A 16,517-nucleotide genomic window follows, 5' to 3' on the forward strand; every position below is an offset into this window, starting at 1 on the left:
CTAAATTCCAACGAGTACAAACCCAATCTGCTCAGTCACTCCTCATAAATCAACACCCCTCATCTCTGGTATCAACCTGGTGAACCTTCTCTGCACTCCCTCCAAGGCCAATATATCCTTCCGCAAATAAGGGGACCAATACTGCACACAGTATTCCAGCTGCGGCCTCACTAATGCCCTGTACAGATGCAGCAGACATCTCTGCTTTTATATTCTATCCCCCTTGCGATATAGGCCAACATCCCATTTGCCGCCTTGATCACCTGTTGCACCTGCAGACTGGGTTTTTGCGTCTTGCTCCAAAGATGCTGTCAGACCTGCTGAGATTTTCCAGCATTTTCTGTTTTTTCTTCTATTTGATATATATGTTGTATTTGTCATTTAAAGTTGTTGATCAAGCAAAACTGCACATGGCTTTTTAGATGTTTGGCAAAGTGTGGCCCGGCTTTGTGCAGTTGCTTGTAGTGTCATAACTCTTCTTCCAGTTGTGGTAATAACCCAAAAATATAAATGCTGCAGAACCCAGTTTAATGTTGTCGATCCTGAAGCTTGTATATTTTGTCCAGAATACAATGAGAACATCATCCAAGAATAATGAGAGTAGCCTATTCTTAAGGAATATCCTCAGAATTTAGTTCCAAGAACTGGTCGCATCACTTTTTAAAAAAGAAATTGCATTCATTTGGCAGTTTTCACAACTCTGGATGACTAAAGTCACCTTTCACAATGTCTAAAAGCACTTTGCAGCCACTGAAGTATTTTTGAAGTGCAGCAGTGTAACAAACACAGTAGCCAATTTGCACAAAGTAGTTCCCACGTTCAGAAATGATAATGAATAGATTATCTGTGTTTTGTGATAATTGAATCATAGAATCCCTACAATGCAGAAGGAGGCCAGAAGAATAAATATTGGCCAGAACACCAAGGATATCTTTCTTGTTCTTCTTTAAAATGGTACCATGAGATCTTTTACATCCACCCAAGTAGGCAAATGAGGCCTTGGTTGATCATCTCATCCAAAGAATAGTACCTCTGACAGTGCAGCACTCCATCAGTACTGCACTAAATTGTCAACCTTGATTTTTCTGCTCAAGCCCTGGAGTGGAGCTTGAACCTGGAACCTTGTGACTTGGAGGCTATCAACTCAGCCACAACTGACAATTTAGGTTCCCAGCATCTGGATTTACATCCGAGAACTCTAATATCAACAGACTTTATTTTCAAACAGAGTTGAATTATTCACAGTTTGTGCACTCCCAGGATTCCAGGTTATCTTTTGTGTGTTCTGCCACCAAAATATTAGGAAACCTTACAATCGTCATCTCTCAGTAGTTAAATTCTCATGGTGATAACTTTGCTCATAGTAATCAGATGGACAACTGGTTTAGGATGGATGGGGGTAGTCTAGAGAAGCTTTACTGACAAGGATAGCTTTTTTTTAAACTAGACTCATAGCAGTTTACTGCAGACATCTGTTGTAACTTTGAGAATAGGCGGGCAGGGATTCTGTGTGGAATCAACTTTTCCTAGCAAAACCTCATGAACCAAATTGTAACTACTGTGGAAGTTTGAAAGAAACAGCAAATTCTTAAAGTTGCCTTAGTATGCTCCAAAGTCCTCCTGTGGTGCTTGCAGTTGTTTAGGATGGGAGGAAATTTTATCTGACCCAAACAATGCAAGTCTGTGCAGTAATATAAATGTTAGGAATAAGATTTAGAATAAGTATGGCGCGTTTCAAGCCTCAAAATGGTGTTCGTTTTTAGGAGTAAGATGTTTTTAAAATGTATGAGAACTGATGGATCTGAGTCATTTTCCAGGAGAACAAAAAATATGTTTCCTGTCATTTTGTTCCTCTGCTCCTCAGTGATTTGGGCATTGTTGCCTTGAACACAGTCAAGCAATCTAGGTAGAGAGCTCCTGCAGTCCAGATTCATAAATTATGCTTGGAAAATGTGATTATGAAATTTTAATTTAAAGTGGCCCTCCACAAGGATAATGGTATCCAGCTAAAACATGGAAGTCTTCTGTAGATTGCTGATATAATATTTTTCTGGATTAATTGGTTTCTAGAGGAGGTACTTCACAATGAACAGTTCCACGTGTTTTACTTTTCTAGTAAAGAATATGTTTCACCGTGACTTCCCACCAGATGTTTGTCTTGCTGTGGTGATTAAATTTTGAATGAAAAATTCAAAATTTACAAATTTTTTCTGGTTTCCCAAATATTTTACACTTTTTAAAAATCCAGTGCGATTATCTTGGAATATCAAGATGTCATAGCTATTTTGAGAAACAGCTATCATTTAGTAGTTAGAGGGTTTTGCTATCGCCTGGCAACACAGCTAAAAGGACAAATTGAATTGGTTTTCACAACCTGAATGGTTGCTTTGATGCAGTGCTCCTCTTGCTAATTTCCTCATTGTTTGATTCCTTTAAGGCATATTATTAAATACTGCAGCAAATGAATTTTAAAATTACTTCTGAATTGAAATTTCCAGGAGCATATTTGTTGTCATCACTAAAATCACAAAAGAACTTCCGAAAGGATCACAAATCATTTTAAAAAGTTGTTCAGTATGTAAAGAACTTTTTGTTGAGGGCTTTTGCCACATACTGCAAGCGTGGAAAAATATATTGTGTAAAACACTTCCATATTAGCAGAACATCCTGTATATGTTTGTACTCCACAATCCAGATGTTGCTTAGTGACTGACTTTGTTTTTCATTTGTAACATTAACAGAATGGTGGGTGCACTAGTCTGAAGTCGGAAACTGTTGAGCATTTTCTAATCTTGATTTCCTCACTAAATAATGATTAAACTAATTGGCTTGTGACCCTATCTATTTAACAATTTGACTTTGTGCCTTGAAAGGGAGAAAGCTTCAACTTGGTAGCAGAATAATGTGCTGTGCATTATACTTCCCTCCTTTAAAAAGTCTACTGCCTGACTAGCCATGCACGCCATGAGTCTCTATGAAAACTGGTTGATCAGCAAGTTGGCATGAAGGTGTGAAGAGTTATCTCAAGTCTGACTAGTTTAGGTGGATTTTTCGAGGAAGTCACTGGCATGAATGTTGTCTGAGTAGATTTTTTTCATTTGCGGAACGCGGACGTCACTGGCTGGCCAGCATTTTTTATTGCCCATTCGTAGTTGCCCCAGAGTGGCTTGATGGGCCATTTCAGAGAGCAGTTGAGAGTCAACCACATTGCTGTGGATCTGGAGTCACGTGTATGTCAGACCAGGTTAAGGACAGCAGATTTCCTTCCCTAAAGGACATTGGTGAACGATATGGGCTTTTCCGACAATTGACAATGGTTTTGTGGTCATTAGTAGATTCTTAATTCCAGATATTTTTATTGAATTCAAATTCCACAGCCTGACGTGCAGGATTTGAACCCAGGTCCCCAGAACACTTAGCTGAGTTTCTGGATTAAAAGTCAGCAATAACACCACTAGGCCATGGCTAGGAGGCAATTAGTAAGGTCCCACAAATGTTAAGTAAAATGTTTGACTCCATAGTTGTTGATCACACACTTCATGAAAAGTGTTGAAATTTCTTTAGGTGAAGCTGAAGGAGTTCTCGTTGTTGAACCAATGCAGAACACCACCAATCACCAAAGCTAAGAGGTTGTTGATCTATATGACAAACTGCAGAATGCAAGTCAAAGGCAGTTATGCTCAAAACTGTTCAGGCCACACTTTGAATACAATACTCAGCTTTGCTCACCATGGAACTTGGGAGTAGTGCAGCGAAGGGCCAAGAAGCTGGTTTCTCCATAATAGCTCTGATTTCGTTTAAACTTGGGATTGTCAGCATGGAAAAAGGGCATTTAAAGGGATACAAGATAGTTGAGGGAATGGGAAAGATAGAGCTTCAAAGGGTCAAAACGAAGGCAGGTTGCAATGATGGTGAATCAAATTCAACTTTCAAGACTGATCTTGATTTTAGTTTTTAATCTTGGTTAAGTATCGAGGCTTATGGAGCAAAGATGCATACCATAAATTGCAGTGTAAATTTTTGCGGCCTCAAAAATTGCATACTTAGCATATAAGCCTTTTCAGTCACTACATGCGATACTGTCCTAAGTAGTCAGCCTCCGGTTTTCCCCCCACAAATGGATGTTTTACTTATTACTTAGTGCAATGGATCAGGAGAGCACTGCAAAGATCCACAAATGTTTAAGGCATGCCCACACAGAACTACCCCACGTGAACAATAAACATGGCGACCATCCACACCAGTGATTTACTTTATACTTGGTGTATAAGTCAACCGCTGTTTTTGGAGAAATTTTTTAAGGTTTCAAAGGTCAACTTGTATGCTTACATCTGTGGTGAATATCATTGATGTACATGTTAGTCGTGATGTAACTGAATCAAGAACAGTTTCAAGGAGTAAAAGGCCTACTTATGCTTCTATCTTATCCAGATTTATATATTTTTTAAAAAGTGCTGACAAGTTCACTTTGTACGTGTGCCTGACAAGTCGGGTTAAATAACATTTTCCCCAGTTTTAAAGGCGATCCCTATTAGGTTGCTGTGCAATTATGAAAAGAGTGCAAGTTCTGCCTGATGGCATTGCATTGTATTGTATTTTCTACTGACACCACATGATTCCTTGCCACGTCACACCAGCACAGGAAGTCATAGAATTTTTCCAGCACAGAAAGAGGCCCTTTGGCCCATCATGTCTGTGGCAGCCATCAAGCACCTGTCATCCTATTTTTCAGTACTTGATCCGTAGCCTTGTATGCTATGATATTTCATGTGTTCATAGGATACAAGGCTACGGACCAAGTGCTGGAAACTGGGATTAGAATAGATAGATTTTTTGTTGAATTTAAAATAAATAGGACATGGAGCTATTTTGCAAGATTTCTGCTCAGTCTTAAAACAAAAGGGGAAATGGCAGCATGTCATTGTAGTTGGTTTCCATTTTTACAGATTTATTCCATCTTTCCAGGACCTAGTTGGTCAGATAGCAATGCAATTATATGCCTGTGCTGTAACTGCTCCTAACCCATCGGAGATCAGGTGGCTGACTGCTTATCGATACAGTAAAAAAGGAAATTGCAAAAGATGTTCAGTATGGATTTTTGTGAACTACAAGCCTATTTTTGGAGCATGGTCACATCAGATTAGGAGGAACTCTGCGCCATTGCATACATTGTTGACGAAGGCACCAACCTGCTATCATTTCTGGAAACTTGGCCAGTTAATCTAAATTAACAAAGGAGTGACTTTCACTTATGACATTTAATACCAGAGAATTCCATCCCAATTTGTATCTCCAAGGAATAAATGAGTATTATAACAATGCTTCACTTATTCGACTGCCGCAACAAGACTTACTTGCAGATTCCCATTTGATCGAAGTTACTTCTGTAGATTTGTATCCACTAAGTGCATAGCTTCAGATTTTACACAGCCATTTGTGTTGATGAATGCTTAGACTGCTGCACATATCTTTTTTTTTAAATAATTGGCTTCATGCGCTCTTTCTCATACAGCCATCAACAAATTCTCAACTTTCAGGTTTCCTCATCAACTACAATAAAAATGCACACAGTAAGATGACTAATTTGAGTCTAAAGAAACAATTTGAGGTCTAACTTTCCCACACGTCAGTAACTTCTCATTAATGGTTCAAACCATATGCACTTCAAAAATGGCATTTTATTTTCCCCACATACATATATGTGTATTAATGAATTGGTAGTGTTTTATTGATGCAGATTTGAATAATGTGCCCTGTAGCTTTAGAATCTTGCCTTAAATCATAAGGCATTTAGCTGCAGAATGGGTCATTTGTAAAAAGTAGTAGTTTATGAAGTAAAACGCATGACATTTTTTATTAGCAGAAGTGGAGAGTGACTATTTTGCTTTTTTCATGGGAAGAAGACATCACCTATGTTGCCCATCCCTAAATGCCCTTGAAAATGGTAGTGAGCTGCTGCGACCTTGAACTGCTGCAGTCTAATTAGTGCAGGTACACCCAGAGTGCTGTTGGTAATGGAGTTCTAAGATTCTGTCTAGTGACAGAGGAGTAACAATATACTATAGTTCCAAGTCAGGATGGTGTGTGACTTTGAGGTAAGCCTACAGGTGTAGTATGCCCACTTGTCTTCTGCCATTGCCCTTCTAGGTAGTAATGGTCTCTGGTTTGAAAGGTGCTGAGAATTGCTGGAATGGATCTTGCAGATGGTACATGCTGCGACCTCTGTGAGCTGGTGATGGTGGAAGGACTGAATGTAAAGGTAGCAAATAGGGTGCCGATCGAGCTGGCTGCTTTGACCTGGACGGTGTTGAGCATCTCATCCAGACAAGTAGAGAATATTCCATCACATTCCTGACTTGTGCCTTTATAGATGAGCAGGGGAGCCAGATTGTGAGTTACTTGCTGTAGAAAACCCAATCTCTCGACTGCTCTTGTAGCCATAGTATTTATATCGTTGTTCCAGATCAGTTTCTAGTCAGTGGTCATCCTCAGGATGTCTATAGTGGGGGATTCGGTGCTAGTCATGTCATGAGAAGATGGTTAGATTCTCTCATGGTCGTTATGTGGTGCAAATTTTACTCGCCATTTATTAGCCCAAGCCTGAAAGTTGTCCAGGGGTTGCTGCATACAGACGTGAACTGCTTCAGTATCTGAGGAATTCATAGAATCCTACAGTGCAGAAGTAGGCCATTCGGCCTATTGAGTCTACACCAACCACAATCCTACTCGGGCCTATTCTTGTAACCCCTCATATTTACCCTGCTGATCCCCCTGACACTAGGGTTAATTTAGCATGGTCAATCAACCTAACCTGCAAATCTTTAGACTGTGGGAGGAAACCGGAGCACCCGGACGAAACCCACGCAGACATGGGGAGACCATGCAAACTCCACACAGACAGTGACCCAAGACCGGAATTGAACCCAGGTCCCTGGCACTGGGGCAGCAGTGCTAACTACTGCCACCGTGCCACTCCAAGTTGTGAATGGTACTGAACAATGTACTAGCAAACAACCCCACTTCTGACCTTATGATGGAGTGAATGAATTTATGAAGCAGATGAAGATGGTTCGGCAATAGGACACTGTGCTGAGCAACCCATATAGTGATGCCCTGGGACTGAGATGATTGACCTCATCACTATCATGTCCCATTGTGCTAGGTATGACTCCAACTGGTGGAGAGTTTTCCTGCTGATTCTCATTGACTTCAATTTTGCTAGGATTCCTTGATTGCACATTCTACAAAGGGCAGTCACTCTTCATACCTTGAGTCCAGCTCTTTAGTCCATGTTTGGATGAAGACTGCAGTGAAGTCACTGAGCATTTAGTGAGCAGGTTATTGCTGTGCAAATGATACTTGATCGCACTGCCGCCACCACCTTCCATTAGGTTGCTATTGATTGAGAGTAGGCTGATGAGGTGGCAAATTGGCTTGATTGCATTGGTCCTGCTTTTTGCAGATACAGCACATACTGCAATTGCCAGGTAGCTACCAGTAGTGTAGCTGTATTGTTGCATGAATTCCAAGTTTTGAGTACCTGAATCCTAATTCTGTGTAAATATCTTATTCCTTTGTGAAACAGGGACAATTGTGATGTGCATTATATTTACACTTGTATTTGTGCTTGCTCTGTTAGTCCTGATCTGTATATGTTCAATGGATTGAAAGATGAAAATAAAATTAACTTTTGGGTTACAATTCTTTCCAGTCTTTAAAGGAACAAATGTGATTTTTTTTTTTAGATGTTCCTGCACCTGAACAAGAAAAGCTTTTTATTCAAAAACTGCGTCAGTGCTGTGTCCTTTTCGACTTTATTGCTGATCCACTGAGTGACTTAAAATGGAAGGAAGTGAAAAGGGCTGCTTTAAGTGAAATGGTGGAATATATCACACACAACCGCAATGTTATCACAGAGCCTATTTATCCAGAAGTTGTCCATGTGGTAAGTAATTTGTCAGCATACTTGCTGTGCGGTGCTTGACCAAAGATAAATGATAAATGGTTGAGGAGCATGAGCACTGAGATTTTGTCTGCCATCTCTGTCAAAATTCTTAACTTAATTTGATTGGCTGCCAATGCAAAAGCCAAATACACAATATAGATTCCCTAAACTGGTGCCAGTCCAGACTAGTTAAACTATGTTGGATGTGTGTCAATTGGAATTTGAACACTATTCCTGTAAAACCACACAAGTACTACAAATTGATAACTATACAAGTGTTCACCCTTGCATTCTGAATCTATTTCTATCAAGAAAATCTTGTTTGTCATTTGAAATGGGGACAGTCATTTGTCAAATAGTCCACAAAATAATATACAGATCATTTTTTACAGATTGACCAATAATCATTAGCTCCAATTGGAGCTCAAGTTTTGTAACAACCTACCAGAGGTGCCAAATGTAAAATTAGTTTCCAGAATGCTACAGAAGAAAGCCAATCTTTCAATATGTTCATGATAAAGGTGATGAAATAATCATCTTTATGTCAAAATATTATAATAACTCAATCAAACTCTTATCTTAATTTCTTGGCATAGTAAATTTGGTAGGGACTTTTAAAAGAAAATAGTCTCAAAAGTAAACAATTCCTTTTTAAAAGGGCTTTGGGAGCAATGCTGGTCTGTTTAATGTGCATTCTTGCATTGGGAATCTGACGCAAAAACAAAATTATTGTGCTGCAGAAAATTGCAGGCCTGTAAAGTAAAAAGATGGATTTCAGGTATGTAATTTTATCAAAACTGAAGACTGAAAGATAAGTAGCTGTTTTAGTGATCGATATCAGATATAACAATCACAGGAAGGAAGTTTGAGAGTTAATGACTTGCAAACTGCATAAAAGGCGAAGGATAATCGGTGATGCAGAGATTAAGAAAGGATAAATGAGTGACGAAGGTGTCACTGATCGAGGTGTACATACAAACAAAACATGAGAACAACAGAATTAGGTTATTTGGTCTATAAAGGGAAAAAGCAGGTCCACACCATAGCCTTTCACTTTAGGCTGTTCTTGTTTTGACTTGAGAGTCTCCAATTTAAATGTCAACCTGTCTCTCCTCCTCCATACCCCAACAGACAGTACCCACATCACAAGAACCACTACTATGGCGGATCTAGATGAGGTTTGAAGCTGATCATTGTTCAAGTAGTTCTGAAGTGTGTTGAGCTTCAATTAAATAGATTGAAGGCCAAAGTCAGCATGGGCTTTGGAGGGAGAGGCAAAATGGCAAGTCAGAGTTACAGACCACACTTGCAGACAAAACAGATGTTCAGTGCAACCTCACAATGACCATGTGATGTTAGATTGGCAGAATTACTGTCTCAAGCCTGGAGATTTAGAGCTTTAAAGAGTGATGTGGATGAGATAAATAGTTTGCTTGGTATTTTCTTTCATGCTAAAGGTGCCAATCAAAGAATAGCTGGCTGGGGATGGTGAAAGAGTGAGCAAGAAGGACCCAGTCCCTCTAGAAACCAAGACTGGCGAGTAAAATGTACTCGTGGGATCATGATGGTGAAAGTTATAGAATATTACCTAATGAAGGTAGAGATTGTTGGGATGGATAATGGTAGTTAGGACCTCGTTAATGGAATATGAATAGAATCCTGAGCTGAAATTACATCTTTATTTAAACAGGTAATGAGAAAAAAATGACTACTGTGGTACAAATTGGTTAGAGGGCCACATGTTAAAGTATTTTGGATTAATTGGAGCACATGAGATTAGCGTTCATTTATAGGACTAAATTATTCCACTGGAAGGGAAACAAATACATCACCTATCAAGATTTGAATAACTCCAAGTTTTTAATCTATCAAAATGACCTTGAAGCTGTACCCTTTCATCTAAAACTTCAGAGGAAAGTTTGCTACATATGCTGATGATTTTACAGTATTATGTTGATTTGAATCGAGCCAAGCTAAATTGTAGTTTGCATGAAGCAATTAATTGGTCATCACATTGAAGTTCACATTGTAGCTTTACCAAAATTCCCATCGTTGTCTTGTCAAAATTTCGGTTTTATTTAGTACTTTGTTTCATTTTATTTAGAAAAACGTTTTTCAATTTTATAGTCAAAATGTAAGAAACCAGGCAGTTCTGTGTGACATTTCAATCTTCTAAAATTACAGCCTATATTGTGCCAACATTTAGCTCAAAGTTTAAAGCGGGGACAGTTTTTAATTTAGCAGTTCAATCATGCCCCTATCTCATTTTGAGTGTGTGGGTATCAAGTGAAGGTGGAGGGCAACTCACTTGGGACACTTCCAGCATGCTACTTGGGTTAGATAACGTAGTGACCCAGCAAGGCACCAATACCTTTGTTTGGATGGGGGCCCGTGGGGAAGAGTTTGGAAAGAAAGAGGACATCGTGTGTAGAAAAATATGTTTGTTATATTTGGAATCATTCTGATTAGCTTTCATCATATTTTGCTCAAGGATATTCTTCGGCTTTTTGAAAAGTTTTAATTTAAAATTTGGCTTTTTAAATGCAAAAGATTCACTAAAAATGGTTCAAAGTTTGGAGTTTAGTGGTCCCGAGCAGGCTATAATTTTCCTTTTTCTATTTTACTCAGAATAGTTTGAAAAGCCAATTATCTAAACACTGAACTAAGTCTTACCTTCGTTAGATTTTTATTTGTGGCTTGTGTACTATCAATATTTTATTACTTTAAAAATGTGGATAAGCTGAAACCATATTTTTGAACTAGAATAAAACATTAGAATCTTTAAAGTTTTTTTCAGTGGTTCAATAACACCAAACTTGATTTTTAACAAATGTGAAGTACTGCTAATCTCTGGAATGTCTTTTCAGTTTGCGGTGAACATGTTTCGAACATTACCACCATCGTCTAACCCCACAGGAGCGGAGTTTGATCCTGAAGAAGATGAACCAACACTGGAGGCTGCATGGCCTCATCTACAGGTACCAAATACTTACCTGTAATCAAAAATTCTTAAGCATTTTTAAAAACATTTTTCTATTTCCTTTTGTTTCTTTTCTGTCTTTTGAAACCTTTAGTTTATTTATTATTTACATTCTACCAAAACCTTTCCATCTTTGAAGACTGCTTAAATGCATTCCGTGACGCACCATTCATGAATTGTTGTCTAATCTGAAAAGATTGATTTGTTTTCGGGTATCCTGTTCAGTCAGCTGCTGAATACAATAGGGCATGATTTCTCTGGCATGGAAATGACCTCGAAGCAGTATCGTTTTGAAAGTTTTGTTCGGAGGTCTTTAAATGCTGCAAATTAAATATTGTTCCATATCATGCCCTTTGGTAGTATTACTATCCCAGTTGATGTATCTGGACTGGAAAATCTCAGAATGCCACCCTGGCTCAAAAGACCATAACTTTAAAATGTGGAGGAACAGAGTCACAGGACCACCAATTAGTCTTAACAACAAAAAATTAAACATGAAAATATTGCATTGTGACCCCCCCCCCCTAAACTACAATTGTTCACTAACCACCATAATCCCTTTTAAGCAAACAAGATGACTGTGGTTAAATACACGCATGCCACTCTGAATTCAGATTATTGCGTGTGGATGTCCTCGATCACCCCAGATGATTGTCACATAAGAGTTTTCAAACTCCACTCCGAAAACATGCATTTAAAATCTTCTCTCCTAAGAGGTTTGCAAAGAAGCAGGCTTTCTAAGGAACAGGTTACAGCCCAGATAACCAGAGAATTGGGACAGAAAGAATGTCTAAGATAACTAAAGTTGAGAGAGTAAGGTACTATTGAGAAGAATTCAAGGAAGAGCAAACAAAAGGTTCTGAGTTAGAGACAATTGCAGTAACCAGTTTTAAAGTGGGGCAGAAGACTTCAAATATAAATGAAACATTTGATGCCATTTTATACTATCTGGGAGGTGAGAGTTAAAGCAATTGCAAACAGTTTGTACTGTAGTCAAGATAAAGAAGATCCCTTACTGGTTTGCATTCCAAAATCCAGACCATGTTTTCCAAGTGACACTTCTAAACAAAGCTTCTGCCCCGCATCCAGGATTTACACCAACCTCTTTAGAATTTCTTTGTAGTATAACATGGCATCAAATGTTTCATTTATATGTGAAGTCTGCTGTCCCATTTTAAAACTGGTTACTGCAATTGTCTCTAACTCAACCCTCTGTTTGCTCTTCCTTGAATTCTTCTCAATTGTACCTTACTCTCTCAACTTTAGTCATCTTAGACATTCTTTCTGTCCCAATTCTCTGGTTATCTGGACTGTAACTTGTTCTTTAGAAAGCCTGCATCTTTGCAAACCTCTTGCCCTGTCCAGTTTCTCCTGGAAAAGTTGAAATATTCGCAGTGCCATGTCTCCAACTACAATATATCTCTCTTCTCTACCCTCCCAGGCACAGAAGCATTAATTTAAACACACTGAAAACTATACCTTTATTTCTAATGTTTACCAGTGCAAATATAAATCCCTTACAGCTACCTTTGTTTTCCTAACAGCACCAATTTGTCCACCCACATGGGACAAGGTTCTGTGTATTTTCTCCTCTTTGGTGCATTGGTAAAAGTTTGCATTTGCGCTCCAAATCCCAGACTACTGAGACCGGTTTCTGGTAAATTTGCCAGGTAGACTTTTGAAACAAAATGTTCATGTTGGTCAGCTTTGGAATTTTTTGAACATTGCTCTTTAGCAAACAACTAGAAGCTTGCAGCTTCCAGAAGTTGAAAATTGGTCCAAACTCAGCACATAAGAAGCCATTTGGCCCATCGGATCTGCACCAACTCTTGGACAGAGCATCTTACGCGAGCTGTCCCCGTACCCGGCATTTGCTATGGCTAATCCTCCTAACCCTAACATCTTGGGACACTCAGGTAATTTAGCATAGCCAATCCACCTAACCTGCACATCTTTCGACTGTGGGTGGAACTCGGAGCACCCAGAGGAAGCTCATGCAGACACTGGGAGAATGTGCAAACTCCAAACATTCACCCAAGGCTGGAATCAAACCCAGGTACCTGGTGCTGTGAGACAGCAGTGCGAGCCACCGTGCTGCCCTTATTGTTTGGGCTTGTTTGCTGGAAGGTGATTCTAATAGAAAGTATATCCAAGCTTGGTTCTTCTGCAAGTGCTGACAATTCCAAGGTGTACATCCTTCAAGATATTGCCCTTTTCAATCAAAAAAGGTTTGATTCAGATAGGGAGAAATCAGCTGAGTATGACGTGGTGTACGAATGAACTTCTGGTTTTCCTGACTGCATCTAATCAGATTGAGTTGCCAATACTGTGGAATCCACTGCAATATAACAATGAATTTCTGGGAGCTTCAACCTTGCATAACAACCTAACATAAGCCTAACGTGACTCTCAAATTAGACCCCTAATTTTCTTGAGCGTTATTTCAAGTATCTGAGTATAAGACACAGGACACCTGTTTCCAGTATCGTTTGCCTAAGGATGCTATTGCCAAGTACTGTCTCTATTTTTGTTCTATCACCTGAGAACATGGAATAATCAAAAGTTCAAAAAAGCAGTCACTGGGTTTGAACAATTCCATCAAAGCTTTTTTCTCAGTATTTCAGTTCTGAAGGCCTTGCAACCAGATCAAAACTGACCAACAAGCTGAAGCAACTACTTTGAAGGTTATTGAAGAGTAACTTGTAAATTAACTTCACTTGTTTAAAGCTGATATCAGATAAATCGAAAAGACAATTATTAGGTCAGTGACCAGTTGCAGATCAATTATGTCAAATCCTTTTGTCTTTCTTCTCCCTATGTACCATCCAATATTTCACTCCTCAACTACAGTATCATCATCTCTCTTGTGAAGACAAATGCAAAGTATTCATTCGAGAACCATCCATCACCTCTCTCCTGGCAGAAGTATCCATTTTGGTTTCTGCCCTTCCTGTTTTGCTTGTATTTTTTTCATACCCTTTAGTTTACATTTTCTTTTTAAATTCATTCCTGCAATTTCTATGGTCCTCTAGATTTTCTGCAGCATGGAGCTCTCAGTATATGATGTAAACATCCCTTTTTCTTTTGCCTTAACCTACCCTGTATGTTCTCTGACATCCAGGTGAGTTCGAGATTCGGGCGTGCCGCCCTCTTTGTGGATATGTATTCGTTCTGATTCCTCTCTCTCCTTGAATGACTCCCACTTCTCAGACAATGATTTCATTTCAAGAAGCTGTTTCCGGACCACTTTGTCAAACATTACAACTCTGTAAAATTAACCTTCTGCAATTTAGAATCTTTATACCTGACCTATCTTTTACCTTATTCATATTAACTTTAACTACACTAAACACCATCAAATGTCTTCCCTTTCCACATCCCCAATTTCAAAACTGCATTTTGTTGCTACATATAGGCAAAAGGAAATTGTGCTGAATCTATTTAACAATTGCGTCCTTTAGCATTTACACTGATAATCTTCCACTTAATACTAGGGTTGTTGAAATCACCTATTACTGTCCTATAATTCTGGTCTTCTCAGCAATTTTCCTACATACTGGCCCTTCTACCTCCCTCTGACAGGTCTACAGTATCTTTCCAGAAGTGTGATGCTTTTTTGTTCTCCAGTTCAACTTGAATTATTTGATCCTCCTGGAATATCATCTTTCTCACAGCTGTGATTCTTTTTTTTTACCAATATTCTGCACCCTACTTCCTCCTTTTTGATGCCATTCTTAATCCTGTCTGAAAACCCTGTAATCAGGAATGTTGAATTACCATTTAAATCCTGTAATAGAAGAAATTTGCAAGATAATGGAGAAGGAGTAGGTCTAATTAAAATTCTCAGAGCTGGTTCAGATAAAATGAGGCAACTGTGCTATATCATTCAAAACGCTGATTTCTCTAATTTAGTCAGTCAGTTTAGCTTATGAACATTCATTATTGATGCCGATATAACACTGGATGATTATGGTTTACTCACTACAAATCCCAACACAAGTTGAAACATAACTTGTATTTAGATAGTCATTTTGATGTAGGAAAGGTCCCAGTGTGCTTCACGGAAGCAGAAAGAAAATAGATACTGAAACAAAGGAGCTATTAGGCGGAGAATCCAAAGATGACACAATATCTGAGACTGGCTATTAGAGTAATGGAATTTAGAGGTGGGCAACTTTGAAATGGAAGTAACAGTTTACGGTTGGAAGCTCGGCTTGAATAGAATGCCATGTCGCAAACAGTTCAGTTCAATCTTGCATTGTGGACATGGAGGAGCATAATTTGTGATGGGGGCCAAAGGCAATAGCTCAAAGTAATCTTATCAATGTTTGGATGTCTGATGAGTACTGTACAGCCTGGAGATGGTGTACAGTGGAGCTGGATGTAATGCGAATGGTGATTATAGTTCCAAGTCAAGATGTTGTGTTGCTTGGATGGGAACTTCAAGATGGTATTTCATGTAGGTGTTGCTATTGCCCATCTCTACTAATTACACTTGATCAGCTGCAGTCCATGTGGCATAGATATCCATAGTGCTGTTACAGAGGAAGTTCCAGGATTTTGACCCAGCAACATTAAAGAAACGGTGATATAGTTCCAAGTCCAAGATGTTGTGTTGCTTGTAGGGGAACTTCAAGGTGATGGTATTTCATGCCCTTGTCCTTCAAAATGCGAGAGGTCATAGGTTTGGAAACTGCAGGCAAAGCGAAATGGCGAGGTTTGTTTGGCTCAAGCCTCCTATATTTCCTCATCTAACCCTGTGTAATCCTCAATACCAACCTTTTTGTGTGGAGGACCACATTTCCATTTCTTTCTCGCTCAAGGGCTTATGAGCAGATTTTGGTAAGATGTGTGAATTCCATAAAGGAAATTGGGAATAAAGAAAATACACAACCTGCTGAGCAAGATTAAGGCATCACTGGCTGAGGCAAGTGGTGACGTGAAATTTAAAAGCTAACTTTGAGGGATAGAAGAGAGTTGGGTAGAAAGATTTTGTGGAGACCTATGCAAGTTGCATGAGTCTGAAGGGACCAGATTTTGCTGATAAGTGTCTGAACAATGCACCCTATTAATATGCAAATTGATGAGCATATTGTGACAAAGAAGTGTCTTGTGTTGAGAATTGCCTGGAGAGGGGCTAGCCAATTTGTGCCATACCACTGTTGGATTTGTGAAAATGGCATCTTGTGCTTAATCGTCCTATGATTTCAAGTAGTTTTTTTGCATGAATGTCCATTAAACTCATTACAGAAATAAAAGCAAAATACTGCGGATGCTGGAATCTGAATCAAAAACAGAAAATGCTGGAAAATCTCGCCAGGCCTGACAGCATCTGTAGAGAGAATAACGTTAGCTCTAATCTCTCTTTACAGATGCTCTTAGACCTGCTGAGATTTTCCAGCATCTTCTAAACTCGTTACAAAGTTAAGTAGCCCAGTCATTAACAGTGTAAGTAAATCTAATGACTGCCAATAACTCCTGTTGCTCAGAAAGTGAACCATTATATGTGTGGACTCGTAATTCCTTCAGGTTGTAAATTGTTTTGAGATTGTAAAAACATCATTTTATAATATTTCCTTTGTCTTTTTTCCC

General features: G+C 39.0%; 1 protein-coding gene across 5 annotated transcripts in view; it reads left to right on the forward strand.

The window, feature by feature from the left end:
• Nucleotides 1-16,517, forward strand: part of ppp2r5ca (protein phosphatase 2, regulatory subunit B', gamma a) — a 285,519-nt gene that overhangs the window by 217,907 nt on the left and 51,095 nt on the right. For all 5 annotated transcript variants that reach the window (XM_078234133.1, XM_078234129.1, XM_078234130.1 and 2 more), the window contains 2 exons: nt 7,746-7,945; nt 10,813-10,923. In XM_078234133.1, coding sequence (XP_078090259.1) covers nt 7,877-7,945; nt 10,813-10,923 — 180 coding nt within the window. In that variant the 5' untranslated portion in view covers nt 7,746-7,876. The remainder of the gene's footprint in view (nt 1-7,745; nt 7,946-10,812; nt 10,924-16,517) is intronic.

Source organism: Mustelus asterias, chromosome 18 (genome assembly GCF_964213995.1).
Source record: "Mustelus asterias chromosome 18, sMusAst1.hap1.1, whole genome shotgun sequence".
In the NCBI taxonomy this organism is placed as follows: Eukaryota; Metazoa; Chordata; class Chondrichthyes; order Carcharhiniformes; family Triakidae; genus Mustelus; species Mustelus asterias.